Raw genomic sequence first — 20,594 nt, forward strand, 5'->3', positions numbered from 1 at the left:
TGGAAGAAGGTCCTGTGGACTGATGAAACAAAGATTGAGTTGTTTGGTCATACAAAAAGGCGTTATGCATGCGCTGTATTGTTGACCGATGCACAGTGACACCATCTGCAGCAAGATGATGCTGCCGGTCTTTGGAGGTGGTCTGTGGATTGTCCTTGACTGTTCTCACCATTCTTCTTCTCTGCCTTTCTGATATTTTTCTTGGCCTGCCACTTCTGGGCTTAACAAGAACTGTACCTGTGTTCTTCCATTTCCTTACTATGTTCCTCACAGTGGAAACTGACTGGTTAAATCTCTGAGACAACTTTTTGTATCCTTCCCCTGAAAAGCTATGTTGAATAATCTTTGTTTTCAGATCATTTGAGAGTTGTTTTGAGGAGCCCATGATGCCACTCTTCATAGGAGAATCAAATAGGAGAACTACTTGCAAGTGGCCACCTTAAATACCTTTTCTCATGATTTGATACACCTGGCTATGAAGTTCAAAGCTCAATGAGGTTACAAAACCAATTTAGTGCTTCAGGAAGTCAGTAAAAAGTAGTTAGGAGAGTTCAAATCAAGAAAATGATAAGGGTGCCCATACTTTTGCACCGGTCAAATTTTGTTTAAATGCAGATTTCACATTTTCTGTTAGTACAATAAACCTCATTTGAATCCAGAAATATAACTGAGTCCATCAGTTATTAGATATATGAAACTGAAATAGCTGTTGCAAAAACCAAAATTGTTATGAAGAAAAAAGGTTAACATTAATAGGGGTGCCCAAACTTTTACATATGACTGTAAATACTTCATGGGTCTGACAGAGATGGACGAGTATAGCGCACAGTCCCATACACAATTAATGGAGCGGTAATGCGTGTGCTCGGCTGATGCTAGGAGCTACAGCCAATGACCTGTTAATCGACCAGAGGAGGGTGGCACTAGGCGGAGCATCCAGAGGGAGCCTAAGGACCTGGAAGTACAGCGCTATTTCTCTCCGCTGGATCAGCGATTTGTGGACATAAAGGTATCGACTGTCTTAAAGCTGCACAGCAATATAAGCCTTGCAGCATTTTGGTAAACACGGAGTCTTCTAAACAAGGGAAAAAAACACACATCTAAAGAAGTATGTTTCGGGGTTTTTGGCCCTCATCAGTGCAGAGCAGGAACATATGGAAAAGTACTCTTTCTCCCTGATGGGCATACCAACTCTTGACGTTTAACTACACCAGTTAGTAGTCACAGCAAGGAGCAAACGTAATATTCCATCTTCTCCTGCTCTGCACTGATGAGGGGGAAGAACCCCGAAACACGGAGAAGGTAGACTTCTAGGATAAGTCATGATTATAAAGGGTTGGATATTGACTTGTATTGTCACTACTTCCTTTAGTTGATGCTAGGAGACAACTTTATTCCTCACTGGAGGAGAGCTTTTTTGCATTCCTTTATCTTAGGGAGCATTGCCTGGCCAAGAAGTCTTCCTGCACCAGCTGATTATAGGAAGAAACAGTCCTCTTCTAGCACTCTGTGCTGTAATATGTGAACAGGACTTAAAGGAATGTTTCTTACTAAGCTATTACATATGGCTGCAGCAGTGATATTCAGATTTCTCCTTCATCCCTGGCCACATTTTCCCTGCGGTGAATTATGAGATGTGTAAGCTTCACCCTGTTATCTGTTCTTCCACCTCAGGGCAGTAAAGTATAATCTCTCCTCTGTCTGTGCTCAGCCCACTCCTCCTACACCGGTGCCCTCGGCTTTATGGAGCTCCTCACCTCCCACTTTGTGCCTTACATTACATAGTGTGTAGGTTGCAGATGAAAACGAACAGGAACCATGGTGAGGAAAAAGACCACAAGCCGCTCTAAGTTTCTTGGAAATTGAGTTGCAATTTTTTTTTTGCACCTGCATTTTTACAAATGTTTGTACTTTATTTATTTGTTTATATATATATATATATATATATATATATATATATATATATATATATTGTGAGGTAGCGCTGTTATTTGGGTAGGGGATACTCGCTCAGCAGCCACAAAATCAGATCCGGCACAGATTTTCCTTAAAGCAAGCATAGTCCATGCGGTTTACTCAACATCATAAACCCACAGCAGCAACAAAACTTCATATAAACAGCAGAGCATCCATGGCAGAGTTTCACTCTGTAAACCCTGTGTTCACACAGGTTGTACAATGTCCAGCATACAGGCTGTCTTAGCCTCACTTATCTCACCCACGTCCGGGTTTCCTCATGGCTGCTTCAGCTTACTGCAGACGTTCATTCCCTCCCCTGGGAACTCTCAGACAAGTGCAGCCATTCACCACAGCCACTTCACAGGCTGTTAGCCAGGAAGCTCCATCTCAGCGGGACCTTCCACACTGGACCAATCGGGTCCCAGCATTCACCACATGTGACCTACCCTTGTCACATTATATGGATCATAGCCACGACCACAGGGTCACATGACTTTGACCTCATCACAGGTCCTTCAAGCACTTACACACTCTTTACAACAGTGTTCTTTAAACACACCCCCTGGGTGGGTTTGTAGGTAACTGTCCCGCCCATCTCCCTAGTTACCTGGAGACTTTTCCCTGTCACATTAAAGCAGCACCTCAGCAGTATCACTGCTGATCAACACATAAGTCTCCATGACAAAGCCACCCACTTTGAGATACATAATGGCCATTCATCCTTTCTCCTGAGACATCCACACAGCGCCCCCTAGTGGACACAGTGGTTACTACACCACTATATATATATATATATATATATATATATATATATATATATATATACAGTTGTGGCCAAAAGTATTGTTGGATAAAGAACCCCTGCAATTCTGTCAGATAATACTCAGTTTCTTCCTGAAAATGATTACAAATACAAATTCTTTGGTATTTTTATCTTCATTTAATTTGTCTTAAATGAAAAAACACAAAAGAGAATGAAGCAAAAAAAGCAAAACATTGATCATTTCACACAAAACTCCAAAAATGGGCCAGACAAAAGTATTGGCACCCTCAGCCTAATACTTGGTTGCACAACCTTTAGCCAAAATAACTGCGACCAACCGCTTCCGGGAACCATCAATGAGTTTCTTACAATGCTCTGCTGGAATTTTAGACCATTCTTCTTTGGCAAACTGCTCCAGGTCCCTGATATTTGAAGGGTGCCTTCTCCAAACTGCCATTTTTAGATCTCTCCACAGGTGTTCTATGGGATTCAGGTCTGGACTCATTGCTGGCCACCTTAGAAGTCTCCAGTGCTTTCTCTCAAACCATTTTCTAGTGCTTTTTGAAGTGTGTTTTGGGTCATTGTCCGGCTGGAAGACCTATGACCTCTGAGGGAGACCCAGCTTTCTCACACTGGGCCCTACATTATGCTGCAAAATTTGTTGGTAGTCTTCAGACTTCCTAATGCCATGCACACGGTCAAGCAGTCCAGTGCCAGAGGCAGCAAAGCAACCCCAAAACATCAGGGAACCTCCGCCATGTTTGACTGTAGGGACCGTGTTCTTTTCTTTGAATGCCTCTTTTTTTCTCCTGTAAACTCTATGTTGATGCCTTTGCCCAAAAAGCTCTACTTTGTCTCATCTGACCAGAGAACATTCTTCCAAAACGTTTTAGGCTTTTCAGGTAAGTTTTGGCAAACTCCTGCCTGGCTTTTTTATGTCTCGGGGTAAGAAGTGGGGTCTTTCTGGGTCTCCTACCATACAGTCCCTTTTCATTCAGACGCCGACGGATAGTACGGGTTGACACTGTTGTACCCTCGGACTTGTTTGGATGTTAGTCGAGGTTATTTATCCAACATCCGCACAATCTTGCGTTGAAATCTCTTGTCAATTTTTCTTTTCCGTCCACATCTAGGGAGGTTAGCCACAGTGCCATGGGCTTTAAACTTCTTGATGACACTGCGCACGGTAGACACAGGAACATTCAGGTCTTTGGAGATGGACTTGTAGCCTTGAGATTGCTCATGCTTCCTCATAATTTGGTTTCTCAAGTCCTCAGACAGTTCTTTGGTCTTCTTTCTTTTCTCCATGCTCAATGTGGTACACACAAGGACACAGGACAGAGGTTGAGTCAACTTTAATCCATGTCAACTGGCTGCAAGTGTGATTTAGTTATTGCCAACACCTGTTAGGTGCCACAGGTAAGTTACAGGTGCTGTTAATTACACAAATTAGAGAAGCATCACATGATTTTTCGAACAGTGCCAATACTTTTGTCCACCCTCTTTTTTATGTTTGGTGTGGAATTATATCCAATTTGGCTTTAGGACAATTCTTTTTGTGTTTTTTCATTTAAGACAAATTAAATGAAGATAATAATACCGAAGAATTTGTGTTTGCAATCATTTTCAGGAAGAAACTGAGTATTATCTGACAGAATTGCAGGGGTGTCAATACTTTTGGCCACAACTGTATACTGCTCAAAAAAATAAAGGGAACACTATCTCATTTGCAACAGGCTGTTTGTGCTCCCTTTACAAGTATATCAGACTTTTGCAGGAACTACTTTAAAAAGGCAACAGAGACTCGGACCACAAAGGAGTTGTTGTTGCTCTCCTATGAATTCTGTGCCCATTTTAATTAATTTCATTCATTAGTTAATTATTGTGTTCCTCTTTTATCAATGGATGTTTTCTTTAAGGAACAGATTTTTTTTTGTAGGAAAAAGGATCAGTTTTTTGGGAAAAAAAAAGTCTTAAAAAAAATAGTAAAAACACGCAAAACTTATCACGATTAACGGGACATTCATGTTATATCCTTTGGGTCTATACAGTAACTAAACTAATAGTAAAATCTGCTACGAACCATTTATTCCATCATTAATGTCAATGGATGATGAATTGTGCAAGTGATTTTAATTAGTTGCTGTTGATTTAATGGGAGGAAAAAATAATCATGACCGACCACAACATCAATTTTATTTTTTTTTTTTTATAGTTTGCAATAAAGCTTGAAAAAAATATGTTCTTCTCGCCAGGAGAATTATTTATTTATTTATTTGGGTTGTTTGCTTCCTTTATTTTTCTTCATGAAGGTTGAAATGAGTTGTCTAGTGTAGCCAGTGTGAAATAGTCAGAGTGAGACAGATCTCAGGGTAATAGTGATCCGATGCTGCTCCTGTCGGGTGCCTCTAGAGAGGATATACACATGGGAAGCAGGGTAACCCGATCGCAGGGGAGCACAAAGGAAAGGGAGAAGCTTGAAAGGTTTTCTTCTTTATTAAGTTCCACTACGCGTTTCAATGGATAACCTCCGTCTTCATGACTTGTCACCTGATGAAGGCGCTCCTTTGCACTACCCTGCGATCGGGTTACCTTCCTTCCCATAGTCTAGCCAGTGAGCTGTCAATAAAGCAGAGGAAGGTGGGGCTCGGGGAAGAAACGTATCAGTGTGGCAGATGCTTGGGAAGCACTCTGATCACGCCCAGAGCACTTTAGCATCATTTGCATATAAGTTGAAACTTGGATTTTTCAGTGCGGAGCAACAGATTGCACATAATATGAGGATGAATAAACTCATGGAGATCAACATCCAACACTGCGGAGACACCATCACATGTTTCTCAATGCAGTGATTCCCCCTCATCAGTGTGATGGTGTCTCCGTGGAGTTTATTCATCCTCATTTTTCACAGTCTTCTACTAGGCATTGCTCCTACTGACCAGTTTCCTACTCCACACTGATGAGGGGCAATACCCCGAAACAGCTGTCTGTGGATGGATACCATGTTTTGGCATAGGTGGTCTCCTTCATTGGAGACTGCCCTTCCCGTGGTTGTTCCTTCCCGGGGAAAGACCTGGCTAGTCATTGCTTGCATTGAGAAACATGTGATGGTGTCTCCACGGCTTGTGTTTTGCATATATTTACATATTTCCCATATGGGATGGGGTTTTGCCCTAGAATCACTGCGTTGAGAAACGTGTGATGGTGTCTCCACAGTGTTGGATGTTGATCTCCATGAGTTCAGTCATCCTCATTTTTCACAGACATGAATAATAACTAATGTTCTTCAGTAGGCTACTGTATTCTACGTATTACACAATGATCATGTGACAGACTATGAATATTTTCAACTCCACCTTCAAAGCTAAAATCAATTAACTTAAAGGGGTTGTTCAGGCTATGTGACTGCAGACTTGTGAATCCTCGCAGCGTGTACAATGTGCACTGTCAGGATACTCTGGAACTGGGAGTAGGCGCTCATGTGATGGCAGGTGTTCAATTTTGCATACTTCTTGCCACATTCCAACTAGACGTGTCCATTCTCACTCAATTCACTTGTATTGAGTGAGGCCGCGCACGTCTAGTCAGCATGTGACCAGATGTATGCAAATTGCATACTTGTGGTCACGTGATTGCCCGTTCCCGGTACTAGTACCGTGGAATCCGGATAGTGTGTGCACATTGTGATCTGTCAGGATTCACATAGAGTGACTGCAGACTTGAACTACAAGCCTGGACAACCCCTTCACGTAACCTACCCATCTAGCACATCAAAATATCCTAATAATCCCAAACAAGCCTTACATATGGCGAAACCAGCCTCGATTAGGATGGATTAGAAAAAAACAAACGATCCAATGGCTGCTCTTATCGGGTCACATACAGGTATTCACACGGCTTCCCCAGGTGCAGCAAGTCTCTTTCCAGAGACACAGAATTTGTGGCTACTATTTTGCCCATGGTGAGAGGGGTCCTGGGACTATACACTTTCCCTTGCTTCGGTGATACTGTTTAAGCTACTAACTGGAGTCTGCAAGTCAAAAAAAAGGCAGGGTGCTATGTAGTAGTGGAAATATAATGGCAGCCGTTACCTTCAATGAAGGTCTAGTGTACTTGCAGGAGGTATCGGTTAGGGTTTGGAGTTTTGCTACTGGGCTTTGTTATTTTATTGTATCACTATCCTATTTACCTTGTGATTTGGGAACTGGAATTTCTTTACTTTTTCCGCATCCAGAGAAGGAAACGTGTGATGTCACCCAGCTTTCCCAGTAGCAGATGTAAATAGGAGACAATAGAATATAAATTAAAATCTAATAGAAAAAAATCCTCATTTACTTGTGAATATTTTCATGTAGGGGTAATGCTCGTAGTGTTGATGTCCGTGTGTTTGTGTTGAGTCTCGCTTTTTTCGGTCTGCTACATTGTTTGTCATGTTTGCTCAATGGGTAAATCGATCAGATCTCATTCATCACGGCCGATCACTAGAAGTCTATACTGTATTAGCGCTGTAGAAATAAAGGAGCCCCTCAATCATTCCGCGGCCGAGCTTTCCATTGGCGTTATTATTATGGTCACATTTTTCATCTTCGGTCACAGGCAGCTGAAACAGCATTTAATCCCTTTAATGACTTATAATGCAGCGAGCACAGAAGAATTACCCAGCTAGTTGTAATGCGCGTGGATTAATAACTTCTCGTGATTGTGGAAAATCTCATTTATAAGGCTCACATGTAGGGGGAGACAAAATAAAGTGCCGCATTGAGATGTGTCTGATGGGAACTAATGGTTAGAATGTAACGATATGTAACATAGTAACATAGTTAGCAAGGCCGAAAAAAGACATTAGTCCATCCAGTTCAGCCTATATTCTGTTAGAATAAATCCCCAGATCTACGTCCTTCTAAAGAACCTAATAACTGTAAGATACAATATTGTTACGTTCCAGGAAGACATCCAGGCCTCTCTTGAACCCTTCGACTGAGTTCGCCATCACCACTTCCTCAGGCAGGGAATTCCAGATTCTCACTGCCCTAACAGTAAAGAATCCTCTTCTATGTTGGTGGAAAAACCTTCTATCCTCCAGACGCAGAGAATGCCCCCTTGTGACCGTCATCTTCCTTGGTATAAACAGATCCTCGGAGACATATTTGTATTGTCCCCTTATATACTTATACTATAATAATAATAATAATCTTTATTTTTATATAGCGCTAACATATTCCGCAGCGCTTTACAGTTTGCACACATTTTCATCACTGTCCGCGATGGGGCTCACAATCTTATACATGGTTATTAGATTGCCCCTCAGTCGTCTTTTTTCTAGACTAAATAATCCTAATTTTGCTAATCTCTCTGGGTATTGTAGTTCCCCCATCCCCTTTATTAATTTTGTTGCGCTCCTTTGTACCCGCTCTAGTTCCATTATATCCTTCCAGAGCACCGGTGCCCAAAACTGTACACAGTACTCCATGTGCGGTCTAACCAGAGATTTGTACAGAGGCAGTATAATGCTCTCATCATGTGTAGCCAGACCTTTTAATGCACCCCATGATCCTGGTTGCCTTGGCAGCCGCTGCCTGGCACAGGCTGCTCCAGGTAAGTTTATCATTAACTAGGATCCCCAAGTCCTTCTCCATGTCAGATTTACCCAGTGGTTTACCGTTCAGTGTGTAATGGTGATATTGATTCCTACTTCCCATGTGTATAACCTTACATTTATCATTGTTAAACCGCATCTGCCACCTTTCGGCCCAAGTTCCCAACTTATCCAGATCCATCTGTAGCAGAATACTACCTTTTCTTGTATTGACTGCTTTACATAGTTTTGTAAACTGAGTCAGGCGTGTGCTCCCTAATAAAAAAGGAAATATTGTCACTAGAGATGAGATAATTAAGCATCAATTTGATACAATCCAAATTTGTATTCAATTTAAAAAAAAAAAAATTAGCAACTTACTGAATCTGGTGAATTGCTTAAAAGGACTGCTGTAAATTTACATATTTCAAAAGACTCCATCAGCCAGAGGAGTATCCTTAGGTGCAGCTGTGTGGGCATCCTCGATATACCTGACAGCTATCATATCACATGGTATAACCAGAGCCAATCAGGAAAAAATATCTTGGCCTGTATAAAAGCAGAGGCAGGAAATGCAGCAGCCATTTAGTGGTGAATCTGGATAGTCAGAGGACGTCACAGCTAAGTTATAGGAATAGTGATAGAAAGCCATAAAACACTGAAAAAATTGCATAGAAAGTACGACAGCGGCAAAGAAAATTAGTGTGCGAGGAACACGCTGTAGTTTATCATTCATTTCTAGGGTGAAGTCACTTTGACACTGTTAAGGATGTGTTTGTGTTAACAAAATTAAAGGGGTTAGATACAGTCCTGGGAGACCTCAGAGTGGTACGCACATCTTTTTAGGGCAGGTGGTGGCTTTGTAGTCTTTTGATTTGCCACAAATTAAATTTTGGCGTAAAATTAGACAATTGGTAAATTTAAATTTCAAAAGAGTTATTATTTATCTCTAATTGTCACACAATATTTCTATATGTTCCTGACCTACAAAGTCAGTACTTATAGGCACAGATTATATGGCCCCTTAGAGTCACAATTTAAAGGTAGATTATACAAGCTATAACCTATCCTCAAGATAAAAGATAACTTTCTGATTGCTGCGATCCCATCGCTAGTACCACTTTGGATTTTCTCCATCAGTACCATACACATTAAATGGAGCAATAGTGTCTATGCCCTCCAAACCCCAATTCTCAGGTTTAGTGAGGTCTCAGTGATGAGAAAGTGATCACCTGTCCTGTCGATAGGTAATGACTGCAATCTTTTAATGGGGTTGACTAGCAATAGATATAAATGGCTGCTTTCTTTCAGAAACCCAAGACTGTGAGATTAATACAATATTGCAGAGCAGCTTTATTCATTTCAATAAGTTTGAGCTGCAATACTCAGCTGAGGGGGGAGTGAAGCCAACGCTGATTGACTGCAGGGATTGCATGACATAAAAATGTCATGTGAGCCCTGGGAGACCCGGTGCCAACACCGCTGGAATGGCGCCTGCATCGGAGGTAAATATAGTTGTTATTATTCTACTTCAGGATGAGTTGTCCGAGTAGTGGACAACCCCTTTAAATCTGTATTTAGTTATCTCCCTCTACTGGCAGCTGCAGATAAACAGAATTGTATCATTAAGGGAAACAGCAGGAACATTCATTGCTCATGATGGGCGCCAAAGCAGGTGTAGTCAGTTTCTATGATTGTGACGACACTGCTCATCCGTAATATCAGTTTTCTAAAGTATATAAAGTACAAATAGCAATGATAATATTATATGTGTATAAAGTTGCATAAAACTCAACTATAACTGACCATATATTTATAGTTTTGTGCGTAAATAATTATAGTTCTATAGAAAAATAATTGATAAAGTCAAGTGCCAAATGGCAAGCCTAGCTCTGCTCCGTCCGTACCCTTGGATATATTCGGTTCTGCACTAAAGCATAAAGCATATTGGCATAAACATGTGGGACTTATATATTGCAGTCCTGAAACCAGGAGACTCTTTTCTTTTTAGAAAACATTGCCATTTGTTTTACTCTTAGGTAATAATGTTCTAATGATCTCATGAAATTCAGAATATCGGGACCTTCAAGCTCATCTAGTTCCACCCAACCTTATGGCAGGAAATAGGATCTTAACCAGAGAACTTGATCCCAATGAAAAGAATTAATGGCCCCAATCTTAATTAAGTGGAATTCACTTTTACTGTTCTTTCTGAGAAGAAATCTCTTTATTTTTGTCGGGTAATGACATTTTCTCCGTAATAACTCGCGGTAATCACCCCCGAATGTGGAGGGAAATCTATCAAGCTTAGTTTTAAGAGACTCGTTTTGTGAATGAAGTCATTTAATATTTTGCCAGGCCCGTCAATTAATGTTGAATATTTGGATCCTGGGCTATGAGGGACTATAGCATTTTCATCAATCATTTCTAGCAACAAATCCTGTTCTAGACAGATCTGCTTTATATAATCATTAGGCAGGAAACGCAGCAATGGATTTTGGTGCAGCTGGACGCAACATTGCCTTGTGCGCCAATTTTTTTTTTTATATCTTTACTCCATTGTCATGCCCCTTTCGGTAAGTTCTCACTTTCTTGTTTGCTAATAATGCTGTTCCTCAGGGGAGGGGCAACATGGGTACTTAATTATGAACCAATAGCAGAGGAGAGAACAAGAACTGTGTGCCCACCTGCAAGACCTCTTTGTTATATGCACCCTTGACAATGATGACAAAATACTACTGATGACAAAACTATTGCCAAAATTGTCTCCTGGAGCCTATATCAAAGGGGTTTGCCTCCTACATTTTTGTAGTGTGAAAATGGACCCAAAAGGGTTTAAAAACAATCATCTACAGGACCACTACCACTACTCGCTTTTGTTTCTGGTGTCCACTGCTTATCTCCTGGCTACCTCTCACAGGTACTGTCTTCAGCCTATCAGCAGCTACTGATTGTCTGCAGCAGTCACATTCCGATGGAGCTTGAAAAAACAGCTAGAAGACTGTTTCTTCCAGCTCAGTTGGAATTAGATCACTGCAGTCACCCGACCTTCTTCCCCTTGAAAAGAGGAATCCAGAAGACTTTTGGTTGATATCGACAGCCATGCAAAGGAGCAGCAGGGGTCCAATATGTCAGTGTTTCTTTTTTACTATAGGACTATTGTGGGCCTGCTTTATTAAACACATAAAATGTTATGAACAATCCATGTATAAGTTAAAAGGAATCTGTCAGTAGGATCAATTCTACTAACTGTCTAATTAGCACGAAAGTCATAAAAGATAAAATGATACTGCAGTTAGAGGTGGGCGAACTCATGGATGTTAGGGTCCATTGGGATCAGCTGAACTTTAAAAAATAATTTGGGTTTGGGTACCAGAACTAGTCGAACCTGAACCACATTCAAATGAGTGGGTGCCCGAACAACCGGTGGTTCTCATGCTATCATCTGTGTGACAGAGCGGGAAACACGGCCTCTGATCAACGGCAACCTTACACATTACTGCCAGTCACAGCGCTGCAGTTCCCATACTGTCACACACAGCTGAGCGGTAACATTAGTGATGGTGATGTGTAATAGATTTCTCTCCATTGCTAACCCCTGGCCTTGATGTCAGCGGAGATAAAACAACTGACATCAACCCCAAAACTATTACCCCACTTGCAAGTGCACCAGAGAAAGTGGGAAGTGCTGGGAAAAGCACCAGAATTGGCACGTCTTATGGATGCCCCATTTCTGTGGCGGCTGTGGGCTGCTATTTTTAGGCTGGGGAGGGCCAATATCCATTGCTACTTTCCAACATGAGAACACCAGCCCCCAGCTTTAGCTTGGCTGGTTTTTAAAGATGGAGGGGACCCCACAACGTTTTTTTTAATTATTAATTTAAATAATGAAGAAAAACGATGTTAAAACCCCTCTAGTTTTGATAACCAGCCAAGAAAAAGCTGACAGCTGATAACTGCAGCCCGCACGTCTTTTTTTATTTATTTTTTTTACATGGTTCGTTGGCCAATCACAACCATGCCAATACTTGCCCACAGAGGAAAAGCTTGTTGATTGGCTGACATTCTTTCAACAAGCTTTGTTCTGGCTGCCAAATCTGAACAGTAATACAGGCTTTCAGTAGCACTGACCCCATACTTTACCATTTGGGTTTTTGCCCATCTCTACTTGACATCTGTAATCTGATGTTTTATTCATGAGTAATCTATATTTCTTAATATGTAACTGAGCTGTTGAGATCTAAGGGCCAGGCATAGATGTGCTTGAGAATCTGCCTCCAGAGCTTATTTTATTTGTAAGGGGGCATTACCAGTGTGAGACATGTAATCATTGACAGTCTGCTGTCTTGCTCTCAATGCAGAGCTTTGTGTGATTACAACTAATACAGTACAACAGAGCTGAGCTTTGTCTCCTTACAAACACGTCTGCATCTGCAGCTCTCCTCTAAGTGCGTATATAGAGAGAACTGTCCATCACAGATAAGACCGCCCACTGGACTGAAAAGCACAAAAAGAGCAAATATTAAACGTATAAAACTGAGGTTATATTGAATTCTTTCTCAGCAAATCTATATATCAATCTACCCAGCTCCCCGTGGTCGATAACATGGTGCCTGCAGATTGGACTGCATATTCATGGTGACAACTTCCCTTTAAATCCCAGGGTTTAGATTAATATCTACAGAAGTTGATTATCACTGATGTCCATTGACCAGGAATGAATTCACGCTCTAATTAAAATCCCTTAGTGATTTCATTTGCACTGCCATTATTATTATGCCCCAACAATATAGAGAAATAGCAAAGTATGCCTGGACTTCCCAAGACCGTGGAATATTTTATTGTAATTATACAAAGTTCTAATATTTCTGCTTATTGGCTTGGAACTGAGACTAAGAGAGTGATAAAACTGTAAGAAAACTGAGGAATTCGATTTATGTTCCCGTCGCCAATCCATAAAAATGGAAAGAATAACACGATCTTATAATGTATTGGAAAATAATTGTGCGAAGTTTCTCCTATTCAGTGCTGAAATAAAAGCCCCATATGATGACTGCATGTAATGAGTCATAAAGCGGCAACGGCCAGTCTTTCGAATGTTAGTAATGGTACAGGCAGTGAGATTGTATCTGACGATAATCAGCTTTGCCCTCACATCCAGAAACATCTTGATTTTATTTGCTTTTTTTTTTTTTTCCTTTAGCCAAAGATGAAGCGAGCAGCTTGGAAGTGACTTGGCCCGATGGCAGGATTTTCACCCGAGGCATTGCTGAAGGGGAAATAAACTCTGTGTTGGAAATTCCATATCCTCTTGATGAAGATACTGTTACTAAACCGACGGCTATAGAGGTGCCGCATTCTGGGGTGATAATGGCACAGCTTTGGAAAGGAAATATTATGTGTTGTTTGTCTTTTTTAATACAGGGGAAGTACTGGTTCTCTTTAAAGAGGCTTAGAGTGAAAAGAAACCACCTCACAAGTAGCACCTAGGAGAGATAACTACACTATAGGCCAATGTGTGACCCTTTAACAAACCTTGCAACAAAACCAGTGTTTCAAGCCAAACTAGAAACTCATCTAGATAAAACCTGTTTCGGTGAGTTTGCCCCTCCTGAGTGTAGAGCAGAGTCTTGCTGGAAGAGTGCAACACCCTTGTAATACCGGACATACATATTAGATGGTTGTTGTCCTAACCATGGTTTGGCCAATCTTCCGACAATGATCACTTCCTTACACAAGAGCGCTCTTTCAGCTGAGTGCTCCTGTGTCCTCTATGATAAAGCCACCTGTCAAGGGGTCCTTCTCCGATACCACACAATCAACAGAGCGAGGGAAGTGTGAACAATCCCAAGACCTTTATTATAGGCAAAATTAAAAGGTCCATAAACAATCCACCACACTGAGGATACAATAGTCCAGAACACGAATGCAGATCAGTAACAGGATGAATGTCCAAGGAGATGAGAGTCCAATAATCCAGCAGACAGAGGATAAAATGGGTCCATATGCTTCCCCTTCTCTCTGACATGCTGTCTTCACCCGATGATCACCACACCGGGTCTCACTTGAATAGCTCCTGTCCTTCCCAGCCCCCTCCTTATGTCCAGGGGTAGTCAGACAGGTTGGGGCGGTTTTCAGGCATCCCAGACCTGACAAAGGTGCCTTGGGGATTAAGGCGCTACAAGGGGTTCATCAAGAGGCATAGATACAGTCATGCTGCAGACAGTAAAAGGCCCGTCACACTAAGCAATATCGCTAGCAATATCGCTATAACGTCACTGGTTTTGTGACGTAGCAGCGATATTGCTAGCGATATCGCTATGTGTGATACTTACCTCCGACGGGCTCCCCCGCTGGTTATCGCTGATCACGCGAGAACGGCCTGGGCCATTTCTCGTCGTCAGCTTCCTGCTGGGCTTCCTGCTGTGGCGACAGGCGACGCGTGGACGCAGGCGGGAGAACGTCTTCATCGCCTCGTCTGACAGGTAAGTAGCGACCTCCGACCCCTGCTATGTCGCTGGAGAGATCTGCCTGTGTGGCAGCTCACTAGCGACCACTTAGCGATGCACCAGCGATCCTGACTGGGTCATATCGTTGTCGGGATCGCTGGTGCATCGCTAAGTGTGACGGTACCTTAAGCGAGCTAATTCAATTATCAGAATTTTGGAAGGTAATTGAGACTCTAGACAATATGGGAATACACGGAATGATACAGGGCAACAAAAGAACACTATAGAAATCCGTAAAATCTAAATATACACAAAATGATACCCACATAACATATCACACCATCGTCCGATATTTCCACAGGCGGCTTATCTCCGGGATAGCAAAGAAGTCAGCAGTCAGAAATCAAACATGCCCAATCAACATCTACGCCAGGGATCAGTTTGACGACTCCTTCATACACTGCACATTAGACTAAATGTTGGCCTTAAGACTTTATACTCATCTGAAAAAACCTACAAGAAGCAAAATAAACCAAAACCCTGCTATAACTAAATAAGTAAAAAGCAAGTGCATTTAAATAACACAGGGTTCTTAGTCATACGATTTTTGATTAAAAAAAACATGAAAGCCATCTCACTCAGCTGGTCTTTTTAAGGAAAAGTAGTATTTCCCCTTATTGCTTCAAGATTGTTGCATTCAGCCAGTGAAACCGTGCGCTACACTGATGAGGGGCAAACACCCCAAAACAACCTCTCTATAAATGACTTTCTGGTTTGGAATTCATCTACGGTCATGCTGTAAGACTTCCTAAAGAATCAGACATTCACTTATAGGATATCTACGTCTCCTAGGTGGTACTTGTGAGATTGTTTCTTTGATTCTGCCAAAGGGATAATTTGCAACCTTTTTTAAAAGCATAATATCAAAAATACTAATAGAAATTAGAATAAAATAGTAATGAGCTCCTAACATGAATAAAGAAGGAGTAAAAATACTTCTACATGGCCATCATTACAACTCTAGTAAGAAGAAAGTGAGAGAAAGACTATAGTGCTTGCAAGGCATTATGTTATCATGGTCAAACACAGGTCCTGTTACATGTTTTATTTGATCTTATATTTTATCAATTGTAACCTATAGAAGATGATGGAGGGGGAGGTCATGCAGTAATCAGTACCTAGTCTTCAGTTTTTCAGATAAATGCTCGGTGTCTGGCTGTAAGACAACTTTCTGCAGCAGAAGCCTCTCCCCTCTGTCCTGACTGCAGTAGCAGATACAGAATGTTGAAGGCTAAAAGTATTGTCTGTGATTGGAAAAAGAAAACTGGTTCAACAGAAGGAAATGTAAAAAAAAATTATCCAACTGCTAAAGGGACTCTGTCACCCTTTTTTCGACTATCAGCTGCCGGCACTGACATCAGGGGCCTATCTACAGCATTCTGTAGTGCTGTAGATATGCCCCCAATGTAACCTGAGTCCGGGGGGCAGTCCGGTCCAATGGGTGTCGTGGTCCGGTCCGGTGCCTCCCATCTTCATACGATGCCGTCCTCTTCTTTCCTTCCTGTGTGGCTCTGGCGCAGGCGCACTGCTCTATCCTGTTAAGGGCTGAGCAGAATACTGCAGTGCGCAGGCGCCGGACGTCTCTGACCTTTCCCGGCGCCTGTGCACTGCAGTATTCTGCTCTGCCCTCAACAGGGCAGAGCAGTGCACCTGCGCCAGAGCCACACAGGAAGGAAAGAAGAGGACGGCATCGTATGAAGATGGGAGGCGCCGGACAGGACCGCGACACCCATTGGACCGGACTCCCCCTCCCCCCCGGGTGAGAATTGAGCTCTTTTTTCTTATGTTTCAGGTTACATTGAGGGCATATCTACAGCACTACAGAATGCTGTAGATAAGCCCCTGATGTGAGTGCCGGCAGCTGATAGTTGAAAAAAGGGATGACAGATTCCCTTTAAATACCTGCCGCTTCAGTACTAATGCTCCAGTGCTCCAGTACTAATGCTCCAGTGCTCCAGTACTAATGCTCCAGTGCTCAAGTACTAATGCACCAGTGCTCCAGTACTAATGCACCAGTGCTCCAGTACTAATGCTCCAGTGCTAGTGCTCCAGTGCTCCAGTACTAATGCTCCAGTGCTCGAGTACTAATGCTCCAGTGCTCCAGTACTAGTGCTCCAGTGCTCCAGTACTAATGCTCCAGTGCTCCAGTACTAGTGCTCCAGTGCTCCAGTACTAATGCTCCAGTGCTCCAGTACTAATGCTCCAGTGCTCCAGTACTAATGCACCAGTGCTCCAGTACTAATGCTCCAGTGCTCCAGTACTAGTGCTCCAGTGCTCCAGTACTAATGCTCCAGTGCTCCAGTACTAATGCTCCAGTGCTCCAGTACTAATGCACCAGTGCTCCAGTACTAGTGCTTCAGTGCTCCAGTACTAATGCTCCAGTGCTCCAGTACTAGTGCTCCAGTGCTCCAGTACTAATGCTCCAGTGCTCCAGTACTAATGCACCAGTGGCACTGTCTTTGGTATACTTTTCTACAGCAATGATGTCCCGTGCATCGATATCATTTTGCAGCTAGTCATCAGCCCTAGCGGCCATTCTTTGATGTACATCTTGAAACTGCTGAGTCTGGTGAATGACTGCAGTGGTCACATGCATGCCTGGCACATCATCACATTTATGATTTCAACTAAGTCCAATATGGACCACCAGAGCATTGGTGATAAGGTGGCTGGGGATTTACCAGGCAAGTAATAGTTATTTTCCATTATCATCAGAATTTCTGCTGTTTTATAAATAATGAACAATCCCTTTAAGCCCCACCCCTTACTTAAGCCACACCTCCTTAGGTATCCCTTAACCTGATTTGGCACAAATGAACAGAAAATTAACCCTCAGGTTCCCTGTCAGGTTTTTCCAAGACTTTTTTGCTGCAGAGGCATGCAGAAAATACAAGAGAATGAGGAAAAATGTGGGCAAGAGTCTTTGCACTTCCCGTAGAGGTCAAACAAATGACTTTTTTATACAGCTAATCACTTGACTAAATAAAACTGGGCAGGAAATTGCCTTTTGATCTTTTTCAATATGACAGAAATGATTACAATTTGCTTTTACCGCATTTATCTTTTTCCAAACAGTGCGGCCAGGGCTTCTCGATGAATGAAAATGGACATTGCGGAGGTAAATGAGGCTTTAATGTGTTTGAATGTATCACACCTGGATTATAAAAGAAAATGTCATTATATGCACACGTTTTCTGCCTGGACGCCCTAGTAAGCAAACGGTTGGGATAATAAAGCATAATGATCCATCTGTGTTACTGAATTGCTCATCGGAGACAATTGACAGATCTGCATAAAATGATCAGCTTGGTTCAGTCCAGAACATGAGGCTTTAGGATTATTATTTGTTGTAAATATATCATTTTAGACATTTTTAGGAATTAGTCCTTCGATAATAATGTATTAAATAACTCACTAAGGTCTAGTAAACTCTATAGCAACTCTCATCGGGCCAGCAAAAAAGCAGTCACAGGCTCACTTTGCTCAAGTAACCACTGCTAGGCAAGTCCTTAAGGGCAGGAATAGTCTTCACCCACTCCTAAAGGTGATGGAGCTTTGCAGAGCCCTTCCCAGACTGCTGTCGCAGGGTAGCTGGCGTCTGGTGACATGGACGATGGACAGTCAAGTACATGAGTAAACCCAAAGCTGGCAGCATAAAACCCTAATGAGAGTCAAAGAGAAACCCCAGGACAATATCTAATAAAGAACCAATAGCGACAACTACTGAGAAGTAACCAGAAGTCAAACTTGAAGCACTCACCTTACCACTACACAAGGGAACTCAATAAGCAGCACTGAACTGGATTAAAAGCAGGCTTTAATTAACCCAAATCCAAGGATAGCAATCAGGTGTTGCGTTCCTCACAGTCACACAGTGCACACATTCCCACCACTGGCTAACAACGGGCAAGGCAGTGTCCTATGGTGCCTGACAACCAGGAGACACAACGACCCATATTTCCCGAGCTGCGAAACAAGTGGGAAGCACAGTGTCCTCTGTTCCCACATTGCTCACCACTTCCACATAAGAGGCACCATCGTGAGTAGTCGCACCACCCAAGTGCGTGATAAATCCGCTCCCAGCGCGGACAGACTGGAAACCGGAGGAGGATGATTGCATCCACAGCAGGTATTTCTAACACACCAGTGGTTGACCTCCATGCCAATGGAGGGACATGTAAAATGCGCTCAGTTCTAGCCGCAAAGTCTCTAGAGCCCCAAATAAGTTATCGTAGATACAAACAGAGTTCAATCTTGCCTCTTCAACTCACAAATAAAGATGTAATTTCTTACTGAGGTGTCAGTATTCTTACAGTAGAAGAACTTCTTTCTGGATGAAAGATGGGTTCCGTGGCTTTGGAAGACATGATGTATAGTACCTCATCAAAATTATGATTTTGACCCCCAATGGTCTAGTGACATTACTAAGACATTACCCATCCATCTATAAGCTGTGCTCTCATGGGTCGGATTTGATACAAATTTTGGAATGGAAATCCCTATAAGATCCAACTACAATCTACAACCCATGCACGTGGATGGGGATTACCCAAGACCTTTATATGGGTTAGAATACATATTTTTGGTGCCACTACGGAAATAAATCTGCCACAGAGAGAAAGTGGCATGTTGCTTATTTGCATGAACTCCACGTGAAAAACTAGAGGTTTTGTCAAGTGAATGATAATAGGGTTAAGTCTTGTGCTGGAACTTTTTATTATATTTGAGGATCAGCTCAAATTAATTCCACAGAAGTTGTATTGTTTGAACACACCGTTATGGTTTCAGTTGGACAGTCCCAGATTATGATTATCTACTGTTATACCATATAGTCGCAGTATTTGACTAGGGGAGGACACCTGCCTTCCTGTTAACTGGGAAAATTTGGGATGTCCTCCTATATGAATGGCAGGATGTTTTAAAGGTCACGTTTGCTGGTATGGTTAATTTAGGTCTTTACTTCTGAGCGTTCTGTTACTGTGTTACTTGGTGAAATGCTTTAGCACTCATTTTTCTGTATTTTTAGATACTGATGAGTGCATACATTTCCCATTCGTTTGTCCCAGAGAAAAGCCCATTTGTATCAACACATACGGAGGGTACAAATGTCGTCCGAACAGGAGATGCGACCGCGGCTATGAGCCAAACGAAGATGGCACGGCTTGTGTTGGTATGTATGTCTTTCCCTCCTTGTGAAGGCGTAGACCAAATCTACTTATTTGATCTGGGCATATGAAAATATAGGATTAACTGAGATCAAATGTTTCTCTGGAGAATCAACGAACAAGAGAGATTTTTTACTTTGTCTTGATGGCTTCTGTCTTCATGCAAATCTCCCGTGTTATGTCTATGATATATGGCATATCGCAAATGTAGATACATTATATGGTGACATTAATATTTTTATTTATTTATTTGTAAATGGTTCTATTTAAAAAAAAGTATACTTTCTAGATTAGGGTTTATCACCAGGGTTCTTTGAAGTTCCTTGGAAGAGTCTCCTGGGTTGACCACAAATTTTAATTCCATAGATGGGTGGTGTGAGGACAAGAAGAATTCTAGATATTAGAATATAAATTAGCTGGGAGTGATACTGTTTTTTAAAATTATAGCCCATGGATATAGGGTTTTAAAATTATTGCTATAGAATAGACTAAAGTAGGCAATTATCTAGGAGGTTCATTAATGGGTTCTCTACTATCCCTACTTATTAAAACTTGATAATGGCTTGACCATAAAGGGCACCTCTGTTTTGATGTCCAGTTGTAATTTTTAAAGAAACCTGGTG

At 42.0% G+C, this 20,594-nt stretch overlaps 1 protein-coding gene across 9 annotated transcripts in view; it reads left to right on the forward strand.

Moving 5' to 3' along the window:
- CRTAC1 (cartilage acidic protein 1) overlaps window positions 1–20,594 on the forward strand; it is a 792,023-nt gene that overhangs the window by 732,607 nt on the left and 38,822 nt on the right. For 5 of the 9 annotated variants that reach the window (XM_073552828.1, XM_073552829.1, XM_073552830.1 and 2 more), the window contains 3 exons: window positions 13,501–13,661; window positions 17,882–17,924; window positions 19,833–19,976. In XM_073552828.1, the coding sequence (XP_073408929.1) occupies window positions 13,501–13,661; window positions 17,882–17,924; window positions 19,833–19,976 (348 nt within the window). The remainder of the gene's footprint in view (window positions 1–13,500; window positions 13,662–17,881; window positions 17,925–19,832; window positions 19,977–20,594) is intronic. The other 4 variants (XM_073552833.1, XM_073552831.1, XM_073552834.1 and 1 more) reach the window with 2 other exon arrangements.

This window comes from Dendrobates tinctorius, unplaced genomic scaffold, assembly GCF_039654945.1.
Source record: "Dendrobates tinctorius isolate UK_male_01 unplaced genomic scaffold, ASM3965494v1 ptg000196l, whole genome shotgun sequence".
Classification (NCBI taxonomy): Eukaryota; Metazoa; Chordata; class Amphibia; order Anura; family Dendrobatidae; genus Dendrobates; species Dendrobates tinctorius.